The following is a 21,542-nucleotide window of genomic DNA, read 5'->3' as shown; positions in this document are numbered from 1 at the left end:
ACTTCATCACCTCATGTCCGCCACACACCAGAGACTGATAGATATAAACTCAGCAAATAAAGAAACGTCCCTTTTTCAGGACCTTGTCTTTCAAAGATAATTGGTAAAAATCCAAATAACTTCACAGATCTTCATTGTAAAGGATTAAAACACTGTTTCCCATGCTTGTTCAATGAACCATAAACAATTAATGAACATGCACCTGTGGAATGGTCGTTAAGACACCAACAGCTTACAGAAGGTAGGCAATTAAGGTCACAGTTATGAAAACTTAGGACACTAAAGAGGCCTTTCCACTGACTCTGGAGAACACCAAAAGAAAGATGTCCAGAGTCCCTGCTCATCTGTGTGAACGTGCCTTAGGCATGCTGCAAGGAGGCATGAGGACTGCAGATGTGGCCAGGGCAATAAATTGCAATGTCTGTACTGTGAGACACCTAAGACAGTGCTATAGGGAGACAGGATGGACAGCTGATCGTCCTTGCAGTGGCAGACCACATGTAACAACACCTGCACAGGATCGGTACATCCGAACATCACACCTGCAGGACAGGTACAGGATGGCAACAACAACTGCCCGAGTTACACCAGGAACGCACAATCCCTCCATCAGTGCTCAGACTGTCTGCAATAGGCTGAGAGAGACTGGACTGAGGGTTTGTAGGCCTGTTGTAAGGCAGGTCCTCACCAGACATCACCGGCAACAACGGTATTGTCTCACCAGGGGTGATGGTCAGATTTGCATTTATCGTCGAAGGAATGAGCGTTACACCGAGGCCTGTACTCTGGAGCGGGATCGATTTGGAGGTGGATGGTCCGTCATGGTCTGGGGCGGTGTGTCACAGCGTCATCGGCCTGAGCTTGTTGTCATTGCAGGCATTCTCAAAGCTGTGCGTTACAGGGAAGACATCCTCCTCCCTCATGCGGTACCCTTCCTGCAGGCTCATCTTGACATGACCTTCCAGCATGATAATGCCACCAGCCATACTGCTTGTTCTGTGTGATTTCCTGCAAGACAGGAATGTCAGTGTTCTGCCATGGCCAGCGAAGAGCCCGGATCTCAATCCCATTGAGCACGTCTGGGACCTGTTGGGACCCCCCACCCCAGACATGTCTGGGACCCCCCACCCCAGACATGTCTGGGAACTTGCAGATGTCTGGAAGAGTGGGGTAACATCTCACAGCAAGAACTGGCAAATCTGGTGCAGTCCATGAGGAGGAGATGCAGTGCACTACTTAATGCAGCTGGTGGCCACACCAGATACTGACTGTTACTTTTGATTTTGACCCCCCTCCCCTCCTTTATTACGGGACACATTATTCCATTTCTGTTTGTCACATGTCTGTGGAACTTGTTCAGTTTGTCTCAGGTGTTTAATCTTGTTATGGTCATACAAATATTTACGCATGTTAAGTTTGCTGAAAATAAATGCAGTTGACAGTGAGAGGACGTTTATTTTTTTGCTGAGTTTAGAACGCTATGGACTCAGTAGTTCTATTTCTCTCGTTGTGCTATTTACAAACAAATACGTGGCTCAACTCTTCTGGGGAACTACGGTAAGCTTCATACTGTAAAATATTGTGACAGGTGAAATGAGGAACGCAATTTGCTTCATGTACTAACGTATGCCCCCAGTTGACTGCAGTTATTAACTTTAAAAAGTAGCTCCACATATTCAAATTTATTGAAACTTTTTGTTTTGACGGTATAATATCCTGGGGATATATCCAAAAACCCTGGTATACGGTATATCCGTTACACCGCCCAGCCTATTTGGTGACATTACTCTTAGTCAGCTGCACGCCAGGCGGTACCTATACAATAGGATTCACTTAAATCATCTCCTTTTCCTTGTCTCCTAATAGAAGGTAGAGAGTAGCCTACCAGGTGGAGTAAATAAGCACTCTCTCCTTGACGTGTATGGAGAGGCCTCACTGAGGTATTCTGCCTTGCCATTGTCCTGCTAGACTATAGTCTAACCTCTGGTCTCCACAAAAAGATTAATCAAAGACTTTAAATCTATGTGAGTGGAATCGGTTTTAGAATCATGCACCTCAAGTGCGGATCTTTGCAACTGTTTCGCCCTTTCCCCCCCTTATCTGAGAATATGTATAGCACTCATTCACCAAGGATATCATCGATGTTCTGCTATCGAAATGACTATTTCCCAGTTTGTAATTTTCTTATCCCCTCTCCTGTCTTCAGTGAGTGTAATCCATTTGCCAAGAAAATGCTACATGGTATTTAGCTAGCAGCAAGGCAGACGGTTGAAACCTTAGATGCAACGTGTGATGTTTGAAAGGCTCTTTTGGACATGTAACACCGCCCCGTGCACACTGTAAAGGGATGTCTCTTCTATAGCACACAGTGTTCTGTTGGAAACCTCTGAACTCTGATATTTCTCACCTGGCTGACATCATCCGTTCTTAGCCTGTTTGGAACACAATAGTGTTGAGCAACGATACACCTGATACTCACGCTTCAGTTCTCACTATTTGCTATTATGAAATGGCATGCTGAGATGTTTTCTCTGGAGAGGCCTGTCCAGTTTAAATTAAGTGTGGGAAGCAGATGTGAGTACGTTGTTGGCTGCTGAAGTTAAGAAGTCCTCCCATGTCTTTTTCTGTTATGGTTTTTGAACTGCCTAATTTGGTCTTCAACCACTGTCCAATCCAATAATTTCCCTAGCACCTGGTTATTTGGCTAGAAAGTTGTGGATCATCTTTATGTAATAACCCTCATGTTTGACTTCAAGTGATCCGCTCCCCTCTCGATCTAGGGTAAATCCAAAACAGCTTGATCTACCTCCCAGTATTTTCCAAAGGAAAGATCTCTATCTGGAATAATGTTGTGAAAGTACATTTTTCAGTCTGTCAGTTCATTTCTAGTCAAGTTTCAGTACTCCTCCTGCGCTGAACATAACTCCAGACTCTGGAGGTCACCCATCAACTCGCGCTTATGTTGGAGAAAGAGCTTAAACCCCTCTCTCTGATCTCAAAGTGACTCTGCCTTGGCTGTACAGGCCCACTGCTGCGTTTCACTGTCATCATTAAGCCCAGTATGACATCTCTGCCAGTTTGTTCTGCCACAGGTGTCGACAGTCTCTGCACGTTCTTCTTCTGAAATGTGCCACAGGTCCCGCCCTGCCCATTCTTCTTTAATTGACTGTATTCTGGGACATAATGAACACAAAGGAAGTGGTGGAGCTGTGTCTGGGCGTGGTAGACAGATGGAGAGAGAGGCGGTTAGGTCAGAATTTTGATGTGTCTTAGGTGCCAGCCGGACGGTTAACGCCATTAGGGATCCATTAGGGATGGGAGTCAGAGAGGGTGGTGACGGTGGTACTGAAGGCTGCTGGGCTGTATTCAGAAGCACCACTGTACATGTGTGTTTCAGCCTTCATGCATGTAACAATTCTAGGACCACAAAAGGCACCATGTTGTCTATCTTTCAGTCAACTCATTAGGCTTAAGTCGTACTGAATCTAAATGTTTAATGTCTGCTATGGAGGCCCAGAGTCATGCTGGAGGATTTGTCCCATTCTGGGGGGATTTTCTGTCTGATCTCTGATGCGACTGACCTCATCTGCTTCTTTAGCAGTGCCAGTTGTTGAGCAATATGCTCTTTAGTGACTCAATACCACCTTTCTGTGATGGCTTACAAGTGACTCCCAGTTAGCCATTTCCCACCTGACACCCAAACACACAGTACCCCTGTACCCTTTACCCATACAGGTGAGCAGCACCCCAGGGTCGTGTGTGTTAATGTTGTCACGGTACCAGTATCACGATACTGCGATACCAGATTTTCCATGACAAAAAGGAAAACCCAAAGCAGACAAGTCTATGGTCCTCTAAAAACCTACTTCATGTTCAATATGGTGTGCTACAGCTTGGAAAATAAACATGGGATTCTAATTGACATCATCAGGCTGTTTGTCTCCAACATTAGGACTGTTTAATTTCCTTGTTACCGTACCTCTGAGTACCGCCGTACTGGCATTGTGACAGCCCTAGTGTGTGTGTGTGTCCTCAGGGGGTCCTGTGTGTCTCCCGTGGATCCTGTACATGTGAGTGTGTGTGATCACGGGGCCTCTGCTTGGCTTGCGTCCCCTGGGCTTTGCACGTCACATCCTCAGGATAGAAAATAGATTTGGTTTCACTGGAGACCGGCTGCTAGGGTTGCGTCAATCAGGAAAGTGCATTGTCGCCATGACAACGACCACTCATCCACCCCATGCTGGATCTGAGTCTCGCTCTCTCCTCTGTTTTGAAACTGTTCATATCTGGCCCTTTAACCTTCTTCCTCACTTGTTACTTACTAGCCGTTCACCATTCTCTCTTTTATACGTGATGACATGGGGATTAGCTTCCTGCTTTATTCATGTAAGGTATGTTAGTCATTCACCTTGCTATTTCTTCTGGAGTGTTCTCTTGTTTTCTCTTATAAACATGTTACCTTTGGTCCTGCTATTTTAACTTCTGTTAGCTTCTCCCCTCTCAACCTCTGTAACACACTGAGTGGTGAAACGGCTTTTAGTGCTGCCGTCATTATTGAGCCTGACTAGCAGTGTAATAGTAATTACACCCCTGAGTGTATGATTAGTGAAACAGCCCCGTGGTAATCAAAAAGATGTGTCCAGTCATACAGGGGGGAGAACACCGGCCAGTTGGACTGTTCCAGTACCCCTCCCTCCCCCTACACCACCAAGGTGTTAACGTAGGCAGAATAGATTTGAACTCTTGGATAAGAATAGTTCCTCTGCCAAGGCCAGAGTGATGGGCTGAGTTACATCACACTACAGACCCACTGTGAGATCAGTGTTACCCCTATATCGTTCCCCCCCCCCTAGGCAGGTTGCAAAGTCCCCCAAAGCTACACCCAAGGCCACAAACACCGCAACATTCATTTCAAACCAATTTGGTTTTATGTTTGGGAGGGGAAGAGGGGAAGCACCTATGTAATTGTAGGAGAAGTGCTGCTTAGAAACCTGCTGATTTGTCCCATTTCTGGACATGTAGCTTGTGTTGTGCTGACAAGACAGTATGAATCAATCACAGATATCTAAGGTGGAGGCCAAAGGAGTGGCAGGCAGGACAGCTGGAAGGCAAACATAAAGTCAGTTGAACTGTACTGACTGGATTCAGTCTTCCACTGGTCTGTCTGTCTGTTCATTCTTCCACTGGCCTGTCTGTCCTGTCTGTTCAGTCTTCCACTGGTCTGTCTGTCTGTTCATTCTTCCACTGGCCTGTCTGTCCTGTCTGTTCAGTCTTCCACTGGTCTGTCTGTCTGTTCATTCTTCCACTGGCCTGTCTGTCCTGTCTGTCTATTCAGTCTTCCACTGGCCTCTCTGTCTCTATTTGTCTTCCACTGGCCTCTCTGTCTGTCTGTCTATTCATTCTTCCACTGGCCTCTCTGTCTGTCTGTCTATTCAGTCTTCCACTGGCCTCTGTCTCTTTGTCTTCCTGTTGAGTCTCCTCCTCTCAGCCTCCTAGGGAGAGACTGGGTCTTATTAACAGGCAGTGAGTGGTCTGTGGGCCTGAGATCCTTGGTCCTTTTTCTGTGTGTCTGTGGCCATTGCCCCCACCTGCTGTCACCTGCATTTGTTATGACAATGTGGTTAAAACAGACTAAAACTGTTAGCAGGTCATAGGTAGGCCACCCGCCACCGTCACTTACAGCTCGATGACATATGGCTTTAAAGATTTTACAGTCTAGCCACTCTACCTTTTCTGCTAGATGTAGTTAGATAAGCCCAATAAAAACAGCTCAGGATTGCCCTAGTCTGTGTGGCCAGCTGTGGAGAACTGTAAGCCAGGGGAGCGATGCTAGGCTGGCCCTTCAATCCCTCACTCATCAGTTATATAGATTATCTTAATCCTATCATGGAACTGTAACAGCAATGTTTGTGATAGCTGTACTGTTACCGTAATGTTTGTGATAGCTGTACTGTTATCGTAATGTTTGTTAGCTGTACTGTAACAGTAAAAAAATTGTCCGAGACTTCAGCCACCCAAGTCATAGACTGTTCTCTCTTCTACCGGAGCGCCACGTCTGGGGCCAAAAGACTCCTGAACAGCTTCTACACCAAAGCCATAAAACTGCTCAACAGTTAATCAAATGGCTGCCTGGACTATTTACATTGACCTCCTCTTACATACATTCTTGCACTGGCTCTGTGTACGCTCACTGGACTCCAACACACTCACACGTACTACACTGGCTCTGTGTACGCTCACTGGTCTCCAACACACTCACACGTACTACACTGGCTCTGTGTACGCTCACTGGTCTCCAACACACTCACACGTACTACACTGGCTCTGTGTACGCTCACTGGTCTCCAACACACTCACACGTACTACACTGGCTCTGTGTACGCTCACTGGTCTCCAACACACTCACACGTACTACACTGGCTCTGTGTACGCTCACTGGACTCCAACACACTCACACGTACTACACTGGCTCTGTGTACGCTCACTGGTCTCCAACACACTCACACGTACTACACTGGCTCTGTGTACGCTCACTGGACTCCAACACACTCACACGTACTACACTGACACACATACACATTCAGTACCAGTCAAATGTTTGGACACAGCTACTCATTCCAGGGTTTTTCTTTATTTTTTACTATTTTCTACCTTGTAGAATAATAGTGAAGACATCAAAACTATGTGCAAAGCTGTCATCAGGGCAAAGGGTGGCTACTTTGAAGAATCTCAAATATAACATATATTTTGATTTAACACTTTTTGGTTACTACAGTACATGATTCCATATGTGTTATTTCATAGTTTTGATGTCTTCACTATTATTCTACAATGAAGAAAATAGTAAAAGAAAAACCCTTGAATGAATAGTTGTCCAAACTTTTGACTGGTACTGTATTTCTGAATAGGCTAACTGACATAATAAATAGTTGTTCCCAGACCACCACAAGCACCCAATCCCGTGTTTGAGCTCAGGTTTGTTTAGTTCCCCCTTACCAACATACTCCTGACAGCATAGGGTGTTTTTAAACATATGGAGCACCATTTGTCACCCGTAGATATTCATGCTTGGTGAAAAATGGCCAAATATACTTGTTAAAACATTGGCCTTGGGTTTATCAAGCTGCCATTTTCTATGGGCCTGTCTATAGACACTGGTGGCATCTGACACAAGTTGGGTCAGGCATTCGTTTAGGGTCCGCTCAAGTGCCCAAAGAAATAGCCCTATCAGAATCACAGGAATCCTAAAGGAGGAACATGGGGCTTGTCTGTATATTGCAGCGTGTATTTATCTGCAACTAATAATAGTTATTATCTTTGAGTTATAATAACAACAAAACTTAATGAAAACGTCATGTTATGGTGCCTCGTTTCTTGAGTTAGGTTTGGCTATTTGGTTCCTGCAGTGGTATGTAGGCTATTGCTAAATGACTGTAAACTTGTGATTTATATTGTTATTTTGTTTTCTTACACATGACATGTTATCCCAGTTGGTTAAAATGTCATTAGAATCTTTTTACAACCAGAAATGGTTGCAACAATGTAATTTCATCAGTTTCTTCCCACTGGGATGTGTCTTGTTTTGTAGCTATTAGGCTGCGTTTACACAGGCAGCCCAATTCTAATATTTTGTCAATTTATTGACAAAAGATCTGATTCGTCAAGAAACCAATTAGGCAGCCTAATTCTTACATTTTTCCACTGTGTTAACACAGCCTCAGGCCAGGCTATGAGGTAGCTTGTCCTAGCAGTGTGGTCATGTCCCAGTAAGGTTTCTAGTCCTAGTATGTTCTAAGGAGCTGTCAGTCTGTTTTACCCAGATCAGCTCTGACGTGGCTGCGTCATTGCTAGCCTGACGTTGTGTGACAGCGCATTAGGCCTACTGTTTAACGGGATCATCACCATGGAGTTACCCAGGGTTACCGTGAGCCAGCATTTAATGACGCTGTAGATGTACAGTACTTCCTGGTTGTCCTTATCCAGCTCACACCCTGACCTGATAAATTACTGGCAGAGGCTGGTGGTTCTCGAAGAAGGTTCCCCTGTGAGATATCAACCACAGCTTCGCCTCACAATCCTAGCTACATTGACTAGAAGCAGGGAAAAGGCAAAAATGGCTTTAGCTCAGTGTCTAGTGGGAAACGTCCTCCTACTCTGGCTGGTGCTGGTAGCACCAAGCTGGCTCCTGATATGATGATAATGGCGCCGACAGATGGTCGCCTCGCTTCAGGTCCTTAGAAAACTATGCAGTTATTATTCTTTTTAATGCATCCAAAGCCCTCCCGCGCCCTTCCTTCGGCAAATCTGACCGTGAATACATTTTGTTGCTTCCAGCCTATAGACAGAACCTAAATGAGGAAACGCCCGTGCACACTAACATAGAGAGGCTTCTGCCAACATACTGACTCAAATCTCTGGCTGCTTAAATAAATGGACTTAATTAAGGTATCATTAGTCACTTGAAATAACGCCACTTTAATAATATTTACATATCCTACATTACTCATCTCATATGTATATACTATATTCTATAACCATCTACTGCATCGTGCCTATGCCGCACGCCATCACTCATCCATATATTTATATGTACATATTCTTATTCATTCCTTTACATTTGTGTCTAATTGTGTGTATAAGTTAGTTAGAATTTGTTAGATTACTTGTTAGATATTACTGCATAGTCGGAACTAGAAGCACCAGCATTTCGCTATACTCGCTATACTCGCTTTAACATCTGCTAACCATGTGTATGTGACCAATAACATTATATTTGATCAGTATTGGTACATGGGTCACTTGGCAAGGTGACACACACGAGACTGCTGTACTTTAGCTTTGACCTCTTGTTTCTGCCGTCTCAGTTTTATCATGATACGACTGACAAGAAATGTAATTGTGCTAGAAGGCATGTTTGGACTCGATCCCTTTCTCAAATAGTCAGTTCTAACTGGGTTGTGCTGAGTCAGTGTATGAGTGTAGCTAACCGCTTTGTGTTTCTCTCCTTCCAGGGCTCCAGAGATCATCCTGGGCCTGCCCTTCTGTGAAGCCATCGACATGTGGTCCCTGGGCTGTGTGATCGCTGAGCTCTTCCTGGGCTGGCCCCTCTACCCAGGGGCCCTGGAGTACGATCAGGTAAATAAGCCTGTTATAATGAACTGTAGTGTATTGTTACATTGCTGTACACCCTCCTCTGAGGCTCACTGGTCCAGATCATAAGAACTGTAGACTTCCTTCCTTTTCCTCCTCCTATTCCCTTCACATCTTCTCATTCGCTCCTTCTTGAAGTTCCTTTATCTCCTCCAACCCTTTTCTTCCCGCTCGCACACTCTCTTTAGTCTACTGTCCTCCTCCATCTCCTCCCCTCCACTTTCCTCTGGCATCTGTTCTCCTCTCTAGCTGAGTGAAGTCTGTCCTGTCCCTCCTACTGTACTCTAACAGTGTGAGTTCATGCTATGAGGTGATTGCTTGTGTTAGGACATTGACTCAGACCTCCCACTCCTCCATAGCCCTGTTATTAACGTTTTACTCTTGCTGGGTTCTCAAGATGATCGGGCTGAATCCTGCAGTGACCTGTGGAGAAGGGAGGGGGAGGCACTGGAAACGAGAAAGGGAGAGGGAAGGAGAAGGAGATAAAGGATAATATACTGTACTGGGACTGCTTGAGGCAGTAGGGGTGGAAAGGAGGGAGAGATTCAGAAAGGGAGAGAGAGTTTGGAAGGGGAAATATTGATGAAGAAATAAATGAACATAGTGTGTGGGAATGAATTGAGAGGGTAGAGAGGAGTGAGAGACGGAGGAGGGGAGTGACAGGCAGCGACAGGCCCAGATTAGTGCTGTATTTCCTGGCCACCGCCGGCGGGGGAGGGCTCCCCTGTGGATGTGCCAGTGGCGGCAGGCAGGGCGGAGGTGTGGATGGTCTCTCCCCATGACTGATGGCATAGCAGGCTGGAGGTGATGGATCCCCCCAGCGGAGCCCTGAACAGCAGCTGCCCAGAGTTAAATGAATCTGGGGCTTACATTGAACGGTTTTCCCCCCGCCCTGGAGACCCATCCACAGCAAGCCTTTCAGTCCAGCCCCAACCTTTCCTATACATTACCTTACAGTACACCCCCTGAGCCCCCTCTGCAGATGGACTGTGTCCTCGCCAAAGTATTTTTACTTCCCAGCATAATTTTTCACGCTTCCCGCTCCGGGAAGAGGCAGGAGGGATAACTCAACACCTCCCGAAGAGATTTGACTTGAGCACGGCAGCACTAAATGTAATTCATCTGTTTTTATAGGGGCAGATCACAATGCCCCAAAGCCGCATTACACAGACAGAACCTCGGTGGAGCCTCCTCTGAGGGAGTGAACCAACGACAGGCCTGACCGCTGGTGCCAGAGGCCTGACCGCTGGTGCCAGAGGCCTGACCGCTGGTGCCAGAGGCCTGACCGCTGGTGCCAGAGGCCTGACCGCTGGTGCCAGAGGCCTGACCGCTGGTGCCAGAGGCCTGACCGCTGGTGCCAGAGGCCTGACCGCTGGTGCCAGAGGCCTGACCGCTGGTGCCAGAGGCCTGACCGCTGGTGCCAGAGGCCTGACCGCTGGTGCCAGAGGCCTGACCGCTGGTGCCAGAGGCCTGACCGCTGGTGCCAGAGGCCTGACCGCTGGTGCCAGAGGCCTGACCGCTGGTGCCAGAGGCCTGACCGCTGGTGCCAGAGGCCTGACCGCTGGTGCCAGAGGCCTGACCGCTGGTGCCAGAGGCCTGACCGCTGGTGCCAGAGGCCTGACCGCTGGTGCCAGAGGCCTGACCGCTGGTGCCAGAGGCCTGACCGCTGGTGCCAGAGGCCTGACCGCTGGTGCCAGAGGCCTGAAGGAAAGCCTCTCAAAGAGATTAGAGGAAAGAAGGAGATACGAAGAGGGAAGCCAAGGAGCAGGGAGGAGATACGGAGAGGGAAGCCAAGGAGCAGGGAGGAGATACGGAGAGGGAAGCCAAGGAGCAGGGAGGAGATACGGAGAGGGAAGCCAAGGAGCAGGGAGGAGATACGGAGAGGGAAGCCAAGGAGCAGGGAGGAGATACGGAGAGGGAAGCCAAGGAGCAGGGAGGAGATACGGAGAGGGAAGCCAAGGAGCAGGGAGGAGATACGGAGAGGGAAGCCAAGGAGCAGGGAGGAGATACGGAGAGGGAAGCCAAGGAGCAGGGAGGAGATACGGAGAGTGAGCAGATAAATGATAGATAAAGGGAGAGCACTAAATACGAGAGGAACTGAATATTGAGGGGAAAAGAGTATTGAAAAAGGGGGATTCATGGTGGGAGTAGTTGGGTCTGATTATAGAGTTCTTATTAGATTTCTTTTTTCATCGTTGCAGTACCAATACCACTATGTTACTACCGCTACTGACCTACAGCTACAGTACTACCGCCACTGACCTACCACTACGTTTCTACCGCCACTGACCTACCGCTACGTTACTACCGCCACTGACCTACAGCTACGTTACTACCGCCACTGACCTACAGCTACGGTACTACCGCCACTGACCTACAGCTACGGTACTACCGCCACTGACCTACAGCTACGGTACTACCGCCACTGACCTACCGCTACGGTACTACCGCCACTGACCTACCGCTACGGTACTACCGCCACTGACCTACAGCTACGGTACTACCGCCACTGACCTACCGCTACGGTACTACCGCCACTGACCTACCGCTACGGTACTACCGCCACTGACCTACCGCTACGGTACTACCGCCACTGACCTACCGCTACGGTACTACCGCCACTGACCTACCGCTACGGTACTACCGCCACTGACCTACCGCTACGTTACTACCGCCACTGACCTACCGCTACGGTACTACCGCCACTGACCTACCGCTACGTTACTACCGCCACTGACCTACAGCTACGTTACTACCGCCACTGACCTACAGCTACGTTACTACCGCCACTGACCTACCGCTACGGTACTACCGCCACTGACCTACAGTCTCTCTCTGGCCAGCTATCTAGTGTACGCGCCTCAGTCAGTTATCATACCCATGCCCTGTGGGCGTTCACATGGACATTAACAGGTGTACTTTAATCCATGCCCTTCGACACTAACCCACCCTCCCCTCCCAGGGTGTAGGGTGTCACCATGGGCCCCGGGGGCAAGATGACTGGAGCCAAAGGGGCTGCCGTCACCCCTCACTCCCAGCATGGTGTCTAGTTCCATCCCACACAGCAGAATGTATTTATAACCCCCCTCCTCCTCGCCTCTTCCTCCGTATCTCACCTCTCAGCCACGTCTAACCTTCTTTCAACATTTGGGCAATGTTTCAACAACCGTGATATATGGCGCTATAGGATAGGGCCCTGGTAGTGTCCCCAGTCAGCTCCCTCTCTCTCTTTTTCTCTCTCCCTCTTTCTCCCTCTACCTCTCTCTCCCTCTTTCTCCCTCTACCTCCCTCTCCCTCTTTCTCCCTCTACCTCCCTCTCCCTCTTTCTCCCTCTACCTCCCTCTCCCTCTTTCTCCCTCTACCTCTCTCTCCCTCTTTCTCCCTCTACCTCTCTCTCCCTCTTTCTCCCTCTACCTCTCTCTCCCTCTTTCTCCCTCTACCTCTCTCTCCCTCTTTCTCCCTCTACCTCTCTCTCCCTCTTTCTCCCTCTACCTCTCTCTCCCTCTTTTTCCCTCTACCTCTCTCTCTGTCTGTGTGTTGTACTGCAGGGATGGTATTGTATGGTGGGTTGTTTTTGTCCTAGGAAGGCTGCAGTGAAACACCTTCCATGAAAATAAGTTTTTCCCTTCAGAGAGGCATTCTTCTCACTCCCACGTACACATGCACTCGCACGTACACATTAACGTACACATGCACTCGCACGTACACAGGTGTGAGTGTTAACGAGGACAAGGCTGGAGATCTCTCTGTCATGCTGATTTGAGTTTGAATAACACACTGGAAGATTCAAAAGGAGGGTGGTGCTTGGAATCATTGTTCTTCCTCTGTCAATCGTGGTTACCATGGTTACCTGCAAGGAAACACGTGCCGTCGTCATTGCTTTGCACAAAAAGGGCTTCACAGGCAAGGATAATGCTGCCAGTAAAATTGCACCTAAATCAACCATTTATCAGATCATCAAGAACTAAAAGGAGAGTGGTTCAATTGTTGTGAAGAAGGCTGCAGGGCGCCCAAGAAAGTCCAGCAAGCGCCAGGACCGTCTCCTAAAGTTGATTCAGCTGCGGGACCGGGGCACCACCAGTACAGAGCTTGCTCAGGAGGGGGGTGTGAGTGCATGAGGTGTGAGGTGAAGACTTTTGGAGGATGGCCTGGTGTCAAGAAGGGCAGCAAAGAAGCCACTTCTCTCCGGGTGGACAAACAAAACCCCACAAATTCTGACAAACTCCAAGTATTGATTATGCAAGAATAGGCTGCCATCAGTCAGGATGTGACCCAGAAGTTAATTGACAGCATGCCAGGGCGGATTGCAGAGGTCTTGAAAAAGAAGGGTCAACACTGCAAATATTGACTCTTTGCATCAACTTCATGTAATTGTCAATAAAAGCCTTCGAACTTATGAAATGCTTGTAATTATACTTCAGTATTCCATAGTAACATCTGACAAAAATATCTAAAGACACTGAAGCAGCAAACTTTGTGGAAATTATTATTTGTGTCATTCTCAACTTTTGGCCACGACTGTACACATGCACTCGCATACACATGCACTCGCATGGACTCGTACTCGCATGCACTCGCATACACATGCACACAGAAACGTAGGCACGCAGGTAGGTATACACACACACTCAAGTAAACACACACACACACACAGTCTTCAGGCCAATGTGGTAGAGGAGGGCGGAGAGAGTGCAATGGAGAGGCGGAGAGAGTGCAATGGAGAGGCGGAGAGAGTGCAATGGAGAGGCGGAGAGAGTGCAATGGAGAGGCGGAGAGAGTGCAATGGAGAGGCGGAGAGAGTGCAATGGAGAGGCGGAGAGAGTGCAATGGAGAGGCGGAGAGAGTGCAATGGAGAGGCGGAGAGAGTGCAATGGAGAGGCGGAGAGAGTGCAATGGAGAGGCGGAGAGAGTGCAATGGAGAGGCGGAGAGAGTGCAATGGAGAGGCGGAGAGAGTGCAATGGAGAGGCGGAGAGAGTGCAATGGAGAGGCGGAGAGAGTGCAATGGAGAGGCGGAGAGAGTGCAATGGAGAGGCGGAGAGAGTGCAATGGAGAGGCGGAGAGAGTGCAATGGAGAGGCGGAGAGAGTGCAATGGAGAGGCGGAGAGAGTGCAATGGAGAGGCGGAGAGAGTGCAATAGAGGCAGAGGAGGAGGGCGGCGTGCAATAGAGGGAGTGTGAGAAAGAGAGAGGGTGTGACACTGAGGCAGCAGTGTTTTATGAAGAGCTGTTTTAAGGCCACAGTGGGTGAGGTGTACTGCTGCAGACACTAAATGTTAATGTCAAGTCTTCATAGGAAGATGGTAACACCATGATGTAAGCACGAGGAATGGCAATGAGACCACTCCCTCATCTCTGCTCTACCACCATCATCTCTGCTCTACCACCATCCCTCCCTCCCACACATGTACTTACATGAACATCAACTGCACACCCTCTCGACATGCATGCACACACAGACACAGTATACACACACACACTCGGGCACGCTCCAATAACAATATTTATCCCGGGAGTGAACCTGAGTACACATGCTGTTTTTCTTCATTCCTAGGGCATTTGTCTCCGAGATGTTCTCACATATTTCATCCCTTCTCCATTACCAAGTCAGACTAAACATACAGTGCATTCAGAAAGTATTCAGACCTCTTGACTTTTTCCACATTTTGTTACGTTACAGCCTTATTCTAAAATGGATTAAATTGTTTTTATCTCCCTCATTAATCTTCACGCAATACCCCATAATGACAAAGCAAAAACTGGTTTTTAGAATATTTAGCAAATGTACAAAAAAATTACAAACTGAAATATCACATTTACATAAGTATTCAGACCCTTTACTTTGTTGAAGCACCTTTGGCAGAGATTACAGCCTTGAGTCTTCTTGGGTATGACGCTACAAGTTTGGCACACCTGTATATGGGGAGTTTCTCCCATTCTTCTCTGCAGATCCTCTCAAGCTCTGTCAAGTTAGATGGGAAGCGTCGCTGCACAGCTATTTCCAGGTCTCTCCATAGATGTCCGATCGGGTTCAAATCCAGGCTCTGGCTGGGCCACTCAAAGACATTCAGAGACTTGTCTCGAAGCCACTTCTGCGTTGTCTTGGTTGTGTGCTTAGGGTTGTTGTCCTGTTGGAAGGTGAACCTTCGCCCCAGTCTGAGGTCCTGAACACTCTGGAGCAGGTCTTCAGGATCTCTGTGCTTTACTCCATCTTTCCCTCAATCCTGACTAGTCTTCCTGCCGCTGAAAAACATCCCCACAGCATGATGCTGCCACCACCATGCTTCACCGGAAGGATGATATTGGCCAGATGATGAGCAGTGATTGGTTTCCTCGAGACTTGGCATTCAGGCCAAAGAGTTCAATCTTGGTTTCATCAGACCAGAGAATCTTGTTTCTCATGGTCAGAGTCCTTTAGGTGCCTTTTGGCAAACCCCAAAGCGGGCTGTCATGTGCCTTTTTACTAAGGAGTGGCTTCCGTCTGGCCACTTTACCATAAAGGCCTGATTGGTGGAGTGCTGCAAAGATGGTTGTCCTTCTGGAAGGTTCTCCCATCTCCACAGAGGAACTCTGGTGCACTGTCAGCGTGACCATCGGGTTCTTGGTCACCTCCCTGACCAAGGCCCTTCACCCCCGATTGCTCAGTTTGGCTGGGAGGCCAGCTCTAGGAAGAGTCTTGGTGGTTCCAAACTTCTTCCATTTAAGAATGATGGAGGCCACTGTGTTCTTGGGGACCTTCAATGCTGCAGACATTTTTTTGGTACCCTTCCCCAGATTTGTGCCTCGACACAATCCTGTCTCGGAGCTCTACGGACAATTCCTTCGATCTCTTGGCTTTGTTTTTGCTTTAACATGCACTGTCAACTGTGGGTACTCATATGGACGTGTGTCTTTCCAAATCATGTCCAATCAAGTCAATTTACCACAGGTGGACATCTCAAGGATGATCAATGGAAACAGGATGCCCCTGAGCTCAATTTCAAGTCCCATAGCAAAGGGTCTGAATAATAATGTAAATAAGGTATTTCTGTTGAAAATGTTAAATCCTGTTTTTGCATTGTCATTGTGGAATACTGTGTGTAGATTGGTGAGGACAAGTGCTAGAATAAGGCTGTAACGTAACAAAGTTTGTAAAAAGTGACTGTTCTGAATACTTCCTGAAAGCATTGTAAGTGCGGTGGAGGATACCACAAATGCCCAAACTCCTCAGCAGTAAACAAAGGAACAGAGAAAACAGGGCACGGCCTGTAATTACACTCGCAAAAACATTCTGTTATTTCGTTTTTCCTTTGGTGGAAAAAAATAAGAACAGAGTGCTTTCCGAATGCACTGCATGTCCTCCTTCCCCATTACCAAGTCAGACTTGACATATTTCCTCCCTTCCCCATTACCAAGTCAGACTTGACATAATTCCTCCCTTCCCCATTACCAAGTCAGACTTGACATAATTCCTCCCTTCCCCATTACCAAGTCAGACTTGACATAATTCCTCCCTTCCCCATTACCAAGTCAGACTTGACATAATTCCTCCCTTCCCCATTACCAAGTCAGACTTGACATAATTCCTCCCTTCCCCATTACCAAGTCAGACTTGACATAATTCCTCCCTTCCCCATTACCAAGTCAGACTTGACATAATTCCTCTCTTCCCCATTACCAAGTCAGACTTGACATATTTCCTCTCTTCCCCATTACCAAGTCAGACTTGACATATTTCCTCCCTTCCCCATTACCAAGTCAGACTTGACATATTTCCTCCCTTCCCCATTACCAAGTCAGACTTGACATATTTCCTCCCTTCCCCATTACCAAGTCAGACTTGACATATTTCCTTCTCTTCCCCATTACCAAGTCAGACTTGACATATTTCCTCTCTTCCCCATTACCAAGTCAGACTTGACATAATTCCTCCCTTCCCCATTACCAAGTCAGACTTGACATATTTCCTCTCTTCCCCATTACCAAGTCAGACTTGACATATTTCCTCCCTTCCCCATTACCAAGTCAGACTTGACATATTTCCTCTCTTCCCCATTACCAAGTCAGACTTGACATATTTCCTCTCTTCCCCATTACCAAGTCAGACTTGACATATTTCCTCCCTTCCCCATTACCAAGTCAGACTTGACTTATGTCCTCCCTTCCCCATTACCAAGTCAGACTTGACTTATGTCCTCCCTTCCCCATTACCGAGTCAGACTTGACTTATGTCCTCCCTTCCCCATTACCAAGTCAGACTTGACTTATGTCCTCCCTTCCCCATTACCAAGTCAGACTTGACATATTTCCTCTCTTCCCCATTACCAAGTCAGACTTGACATATTTCCTCCCTTCCCCATTACCGAGTCAGACTTGACTTATGTCCTCCCTTCCCCATTACCAAGTCAGACTTGACTTATGTCCTCCCTTCCCCATTACCGAGTCAGACTTGACTTATGTCCTCCCTTCCCCATTTTATTTATTTATTTTACCGTTATTTTACCAGGTTACCAAGTCAGACTTGACATATTTCCTCCCTTCCCCATTACCAAGTCAGACTTGACATATTTCCTCCCTTCCCCATTACCAAGTCAGACTTGACATATTTCCTTCTCTTCCCCATTACCAAGTCAGACTTGACATATTTCCTCCCTTCCCCATTACCAAGTCAGACTTGACATATTTCCTTCTCTTCCCCATTACCAAGTCAGACTTGACATATTTCCTCTCTTCCCCATTACCAAGTCAGACTTGACATAATTCCTCCCTTCCCCATTACCAAGTCAGACTTGACATATTTCCTCTCTTCCCCATTACCAAGTCAGACTTGACATATTTCCTCCCTTCCCCATTACCAAGTCAGACTTGACATATTTCCTCTCTTCCCCATTACCAAGTCAGACTTGACATATTTCCTCTCTTCCCCATTACCAAGTCAGACTTGACATATTTCCTCCCTTCCCCATTACCAAGTCAGACTTGACTTATGTCCTCCCTTCCCCATTACCAAGTCAGACTTGACTTATGTCCTCCCTTCCCCATTACCGAGTCAGACTTGACTTATGTCCTCCCTTCCCCATTACCAAGTCAGACTTGACTTATGTCCTCCCTTCCCCATTACCAAGTCAGACTTGACATATTTCCTCTCTTCCCCATTACCAAGTCAGACTTGACATATTTCCTCCCTTCCCCATTACCAAGTCAGACTTGACTTATGTCCTCCCTTCCCCATTACCAAGTCAGACTTGACTTATGTCCTCCCTTCCCCATTACCGAGTCAGACTTGACTTATGTCCTCCCTTCCCCATTACCAAGTCAGACTTGACTTATGTCCTCCCTTCCCCATTACCAAGTCAGACTTGACATATTTCCTCTCTTCCCCATTACCAAGTCAGACTTGACATATTTCCTCCCTTCCCCATTACCAAGTCAGACTTGACTTATGTCCTCCCTTCCCCATTACCGAGTCAGACTTGACTTATGTCCTCCCTTCCCCATTTTATTTATTTATTTTACCGTTATTTTACCAGGTTACCAAGTCAGACTTGACATATTTCCTCCCTTCCCCATTACCAAGTCAGACTTGACATATTTCCTCCCTTCCCCATTACCAAGTCAGACTTGACATATTTCCTTCTCTTCCCCATTACCAAGTCAGACTTGACATATTTCCTCCCTTCCCCATTACCAAGTCAGACTTGACATATTTCCTTCTCTTCCCCATTACCAAGTCAGACTTGACATATTTCCTCTCTTCCCCATTACCAAGTCAGACTTGACATAATTCCTCCCTTCCCCATTACCAAGTCAGACTTGACATATTTCCTCTCTTCCCCATTACCAAGTCAGACTTGACATATTTCCTCCCTTCCCCATTACCAAGTCAGACTTGACATATTTCCTCTCTTCCCCATTACCAAGTCAGACTTGACATATTTCCTCTCTTCCCCATTACCAAGTCAGACTTGACATATTTCCTCCCTTCCCCATTACCAAGTCAGACTTGACTTATGTCCTCCCTTCCCCATTACCAAGTCAGACTTGACTTATGTCCTCCCTTCCCCATTACCGAGTCAGACTTGACTTATGTCCTCCCTTCCCCATTACCAAGTCAGACTTGACTTATGTCCTCCCTTCCCCATTACCAAGTCAGACTTGACATATTTCCTCTCTTCCCCATTACCAAGTCAGACTTGACATATTTCCTCCCTTCCCCATTACCAAGTCAGACTTGACTTATGTCCTCCCTTCCCCATTACCAAGTCAGACTTGACTTATGTCCTCCCTTCCCCATTACCAAGTCAGACTTACTTCCTCCCTTCCCCATTACCAAGTCAGACTTGACATATTTCCTCCCTTCCCCATTACCAAGTCAGACTTGACATATTTCCTCCCTTCCCCATTACCAAGTCAGACTTGACATATTTCCATCTGGTTTGCAGACAGGAAGGGAATAACTTTAACACTGAATGCCTGAGAGGGACACATAACTGTAAACACATACAGGGTGCTCATGCTGGCAGTGTTCACCAAAGAAGCCATCTGATAAGAACAGTGTGTTTTATTAACTAGTGATGGTTGTAGCCTGCTGGTTGTGGGTTCAGAGGTCAAGACTTGTCTCTGTGTACAGGACACTTGAGGGATCCAATTTAAGATTTTATTTTTAATTGGTAAGATGTTAATCCTAGATGTATTGATGTGACTAAGTGGAGCTACACACACACCTCTTTATGTGTATATCATCTCGTCTCTATAATTGATTTTCTGTCTGTGTGTCTGCTTTGGCATTTAGATCATATGAGGTTAGATGACATTTTCTTATTTAAAAGATATGGTAGAGGAAACCTTGAAAGCTGAAAGTCATTGAATTTGAGCCCAAACAGGCAGGGTTAAGCCTGTCCAAAACCCAGGGTCCCAGAGAGGATGGTTTAGGGGCTAGTGCCCTGCAGTCTCAAGAATGCCAACACAGCCCTCGTTCCTCTCCCCTAGCCCTTCTCAAACACAACTCCTCCACCCCAGTGGAATGCCGACGCGCCCCTTGCCCCTCTTGCCCTCCTCTCGCCCCCAAGGCAGCACTAAGCCTCTAATGGATGTTTTCCCTGACACCTTGGTGTGACTGACGTCAGACAGGCCTCTCTCTACAACTGCTCTCATAAACCTCCCTGTTCTTTATCTACCACCCAGTAGGTAGACACAGACAGAATCATCCCACCACCCAGTAGGTAGACACAGACAGAATCATCCCACCACCCAGTAGGTAGACACAGACAGAATCATCCCACCACCCAGTAGGTAGACACACAGAATCATCCCACCACCCAGTAGGTAGACACAGACAGAATCATCCCACCACCCAGTAGGTAGACAGACAGAATCATCCCACCACCCAGTAGGTAGACAGACAGAATCATCCAACCACCCAGTAGGTAGACACAGACAGAATCATCCCACCGCCCAGTAGGTAGACACAGACAGAATCATCCCACCGCCCAGTAGGTAGACACAGACAGAATCATCCCACCGCCCAGTAGGTAGACACAGACAGAATCATCCCACCACCCAGTAGGTAGACACAGACAGAATCATCCCACCACCCAGTAGGTAGACACACAGAATCATCCCACCACCCAGTAGGTAGACACAGACAGAATCATCCCACCACCCAGTAGGTAGACACAGACAGAATCATCCCACCACCCAGTAGGTAGACACAGACAGAATCATCCCACCACCCAGTAGGTAGACACAGACAGAATCATCCCACCACCCAGTAGGTAGACACAGACAGAATCATCCCACCACCCAGTAGGTAGACACAGACAGAATCATCCCACCACCCAGTAGGTAGACACAGACAGAATCATCCCACCACCCAGTAGGTAGACACAGACAGAATCATCCCACCACCCAGTAGGTAGACACAGACAGAATCATCCCACCACCCAGTAGGTAGACACAGACAGAATCATCCCACCACCCAGTAGGTAGACACAGACAGAATCATCCCACCACCCAGTAGGTAGACACAGACAGAATCATCCCACCACCCAGTAGGTAGACACAGACAGAATCATCCCACCACCCAGTAGGTAGACACAGACAGAATCATCCCACCACCCAGTAGGTAGACACAGACAGAATCATCCCACCACCCAGTAGGTAGACACAGACAGAATCATCCCACCACCCAGTAGGTAGACACAGACAGAATCATCCCACCACCCAGTAGGTAGACACAGACAGAATCATCCCACCACCCAGTAGGTAGACACAGACAGAATCATCCCACCACCCAGTAGGTAGACACAGACAGAATCATCCCACCACCCAGTAGGTAGACACAGACAGAATCATCCCACCACCCAGTAGGTAGACACAGACAGAATGTAGAATGCAGAATGTACTGGCCTGTCTCC

The 21,542-nt window shown here is 47.4% G+C and overlaps 1 protein-coding gene across 5 annotated transcripts in view; it reads left to right on the top strand.

Moving 5' to 3' along the window:
• The window catches only part of hipk3b (homeodomain interacting protein kinase 3b), a 72,819-nt gene that overhangs the window by 38,959 nt on the left and 12,318 nt on the right, over positions 1 to 21,542 (top strand). For all 5 annotated transcript variants that reach the window (XM_055944301.1, XM_055861083.1, XM_055861178.1 and 2 more), the window contains exon 3: positions 9,012 to 9,135. In XM_055944301.1, coding sequence (XP_055800276.1) covers positions 9,012 to 9,135 — 124 coding nt within the window. The remainder of the gene's footprint in view (positions 1 to 9,011; positions 9,136 to 21,542) is intronic.

The sequence above is a fragment of the Salvelinus fontinalis genome, chromosome 1, assembly GCF_029448725.1.
Source record: "Salvelinus fontinalis isolate EN_2023a chromosome 1, ASM2944872v1, whole genome shotgun sequence".
Classification (NCBI taxonomy): Eukaryota; Metazoa; Chordata; class Actinopteri; order Salmoniformes; family Salmonidae; genus Salvelinus; species Salvelinus fontinalis.
The sequence above is the reverse complement of the archived record's forward strand: the minus strand, read 5'-3'. Positions and strand labels throughout refer to the sequence as shown.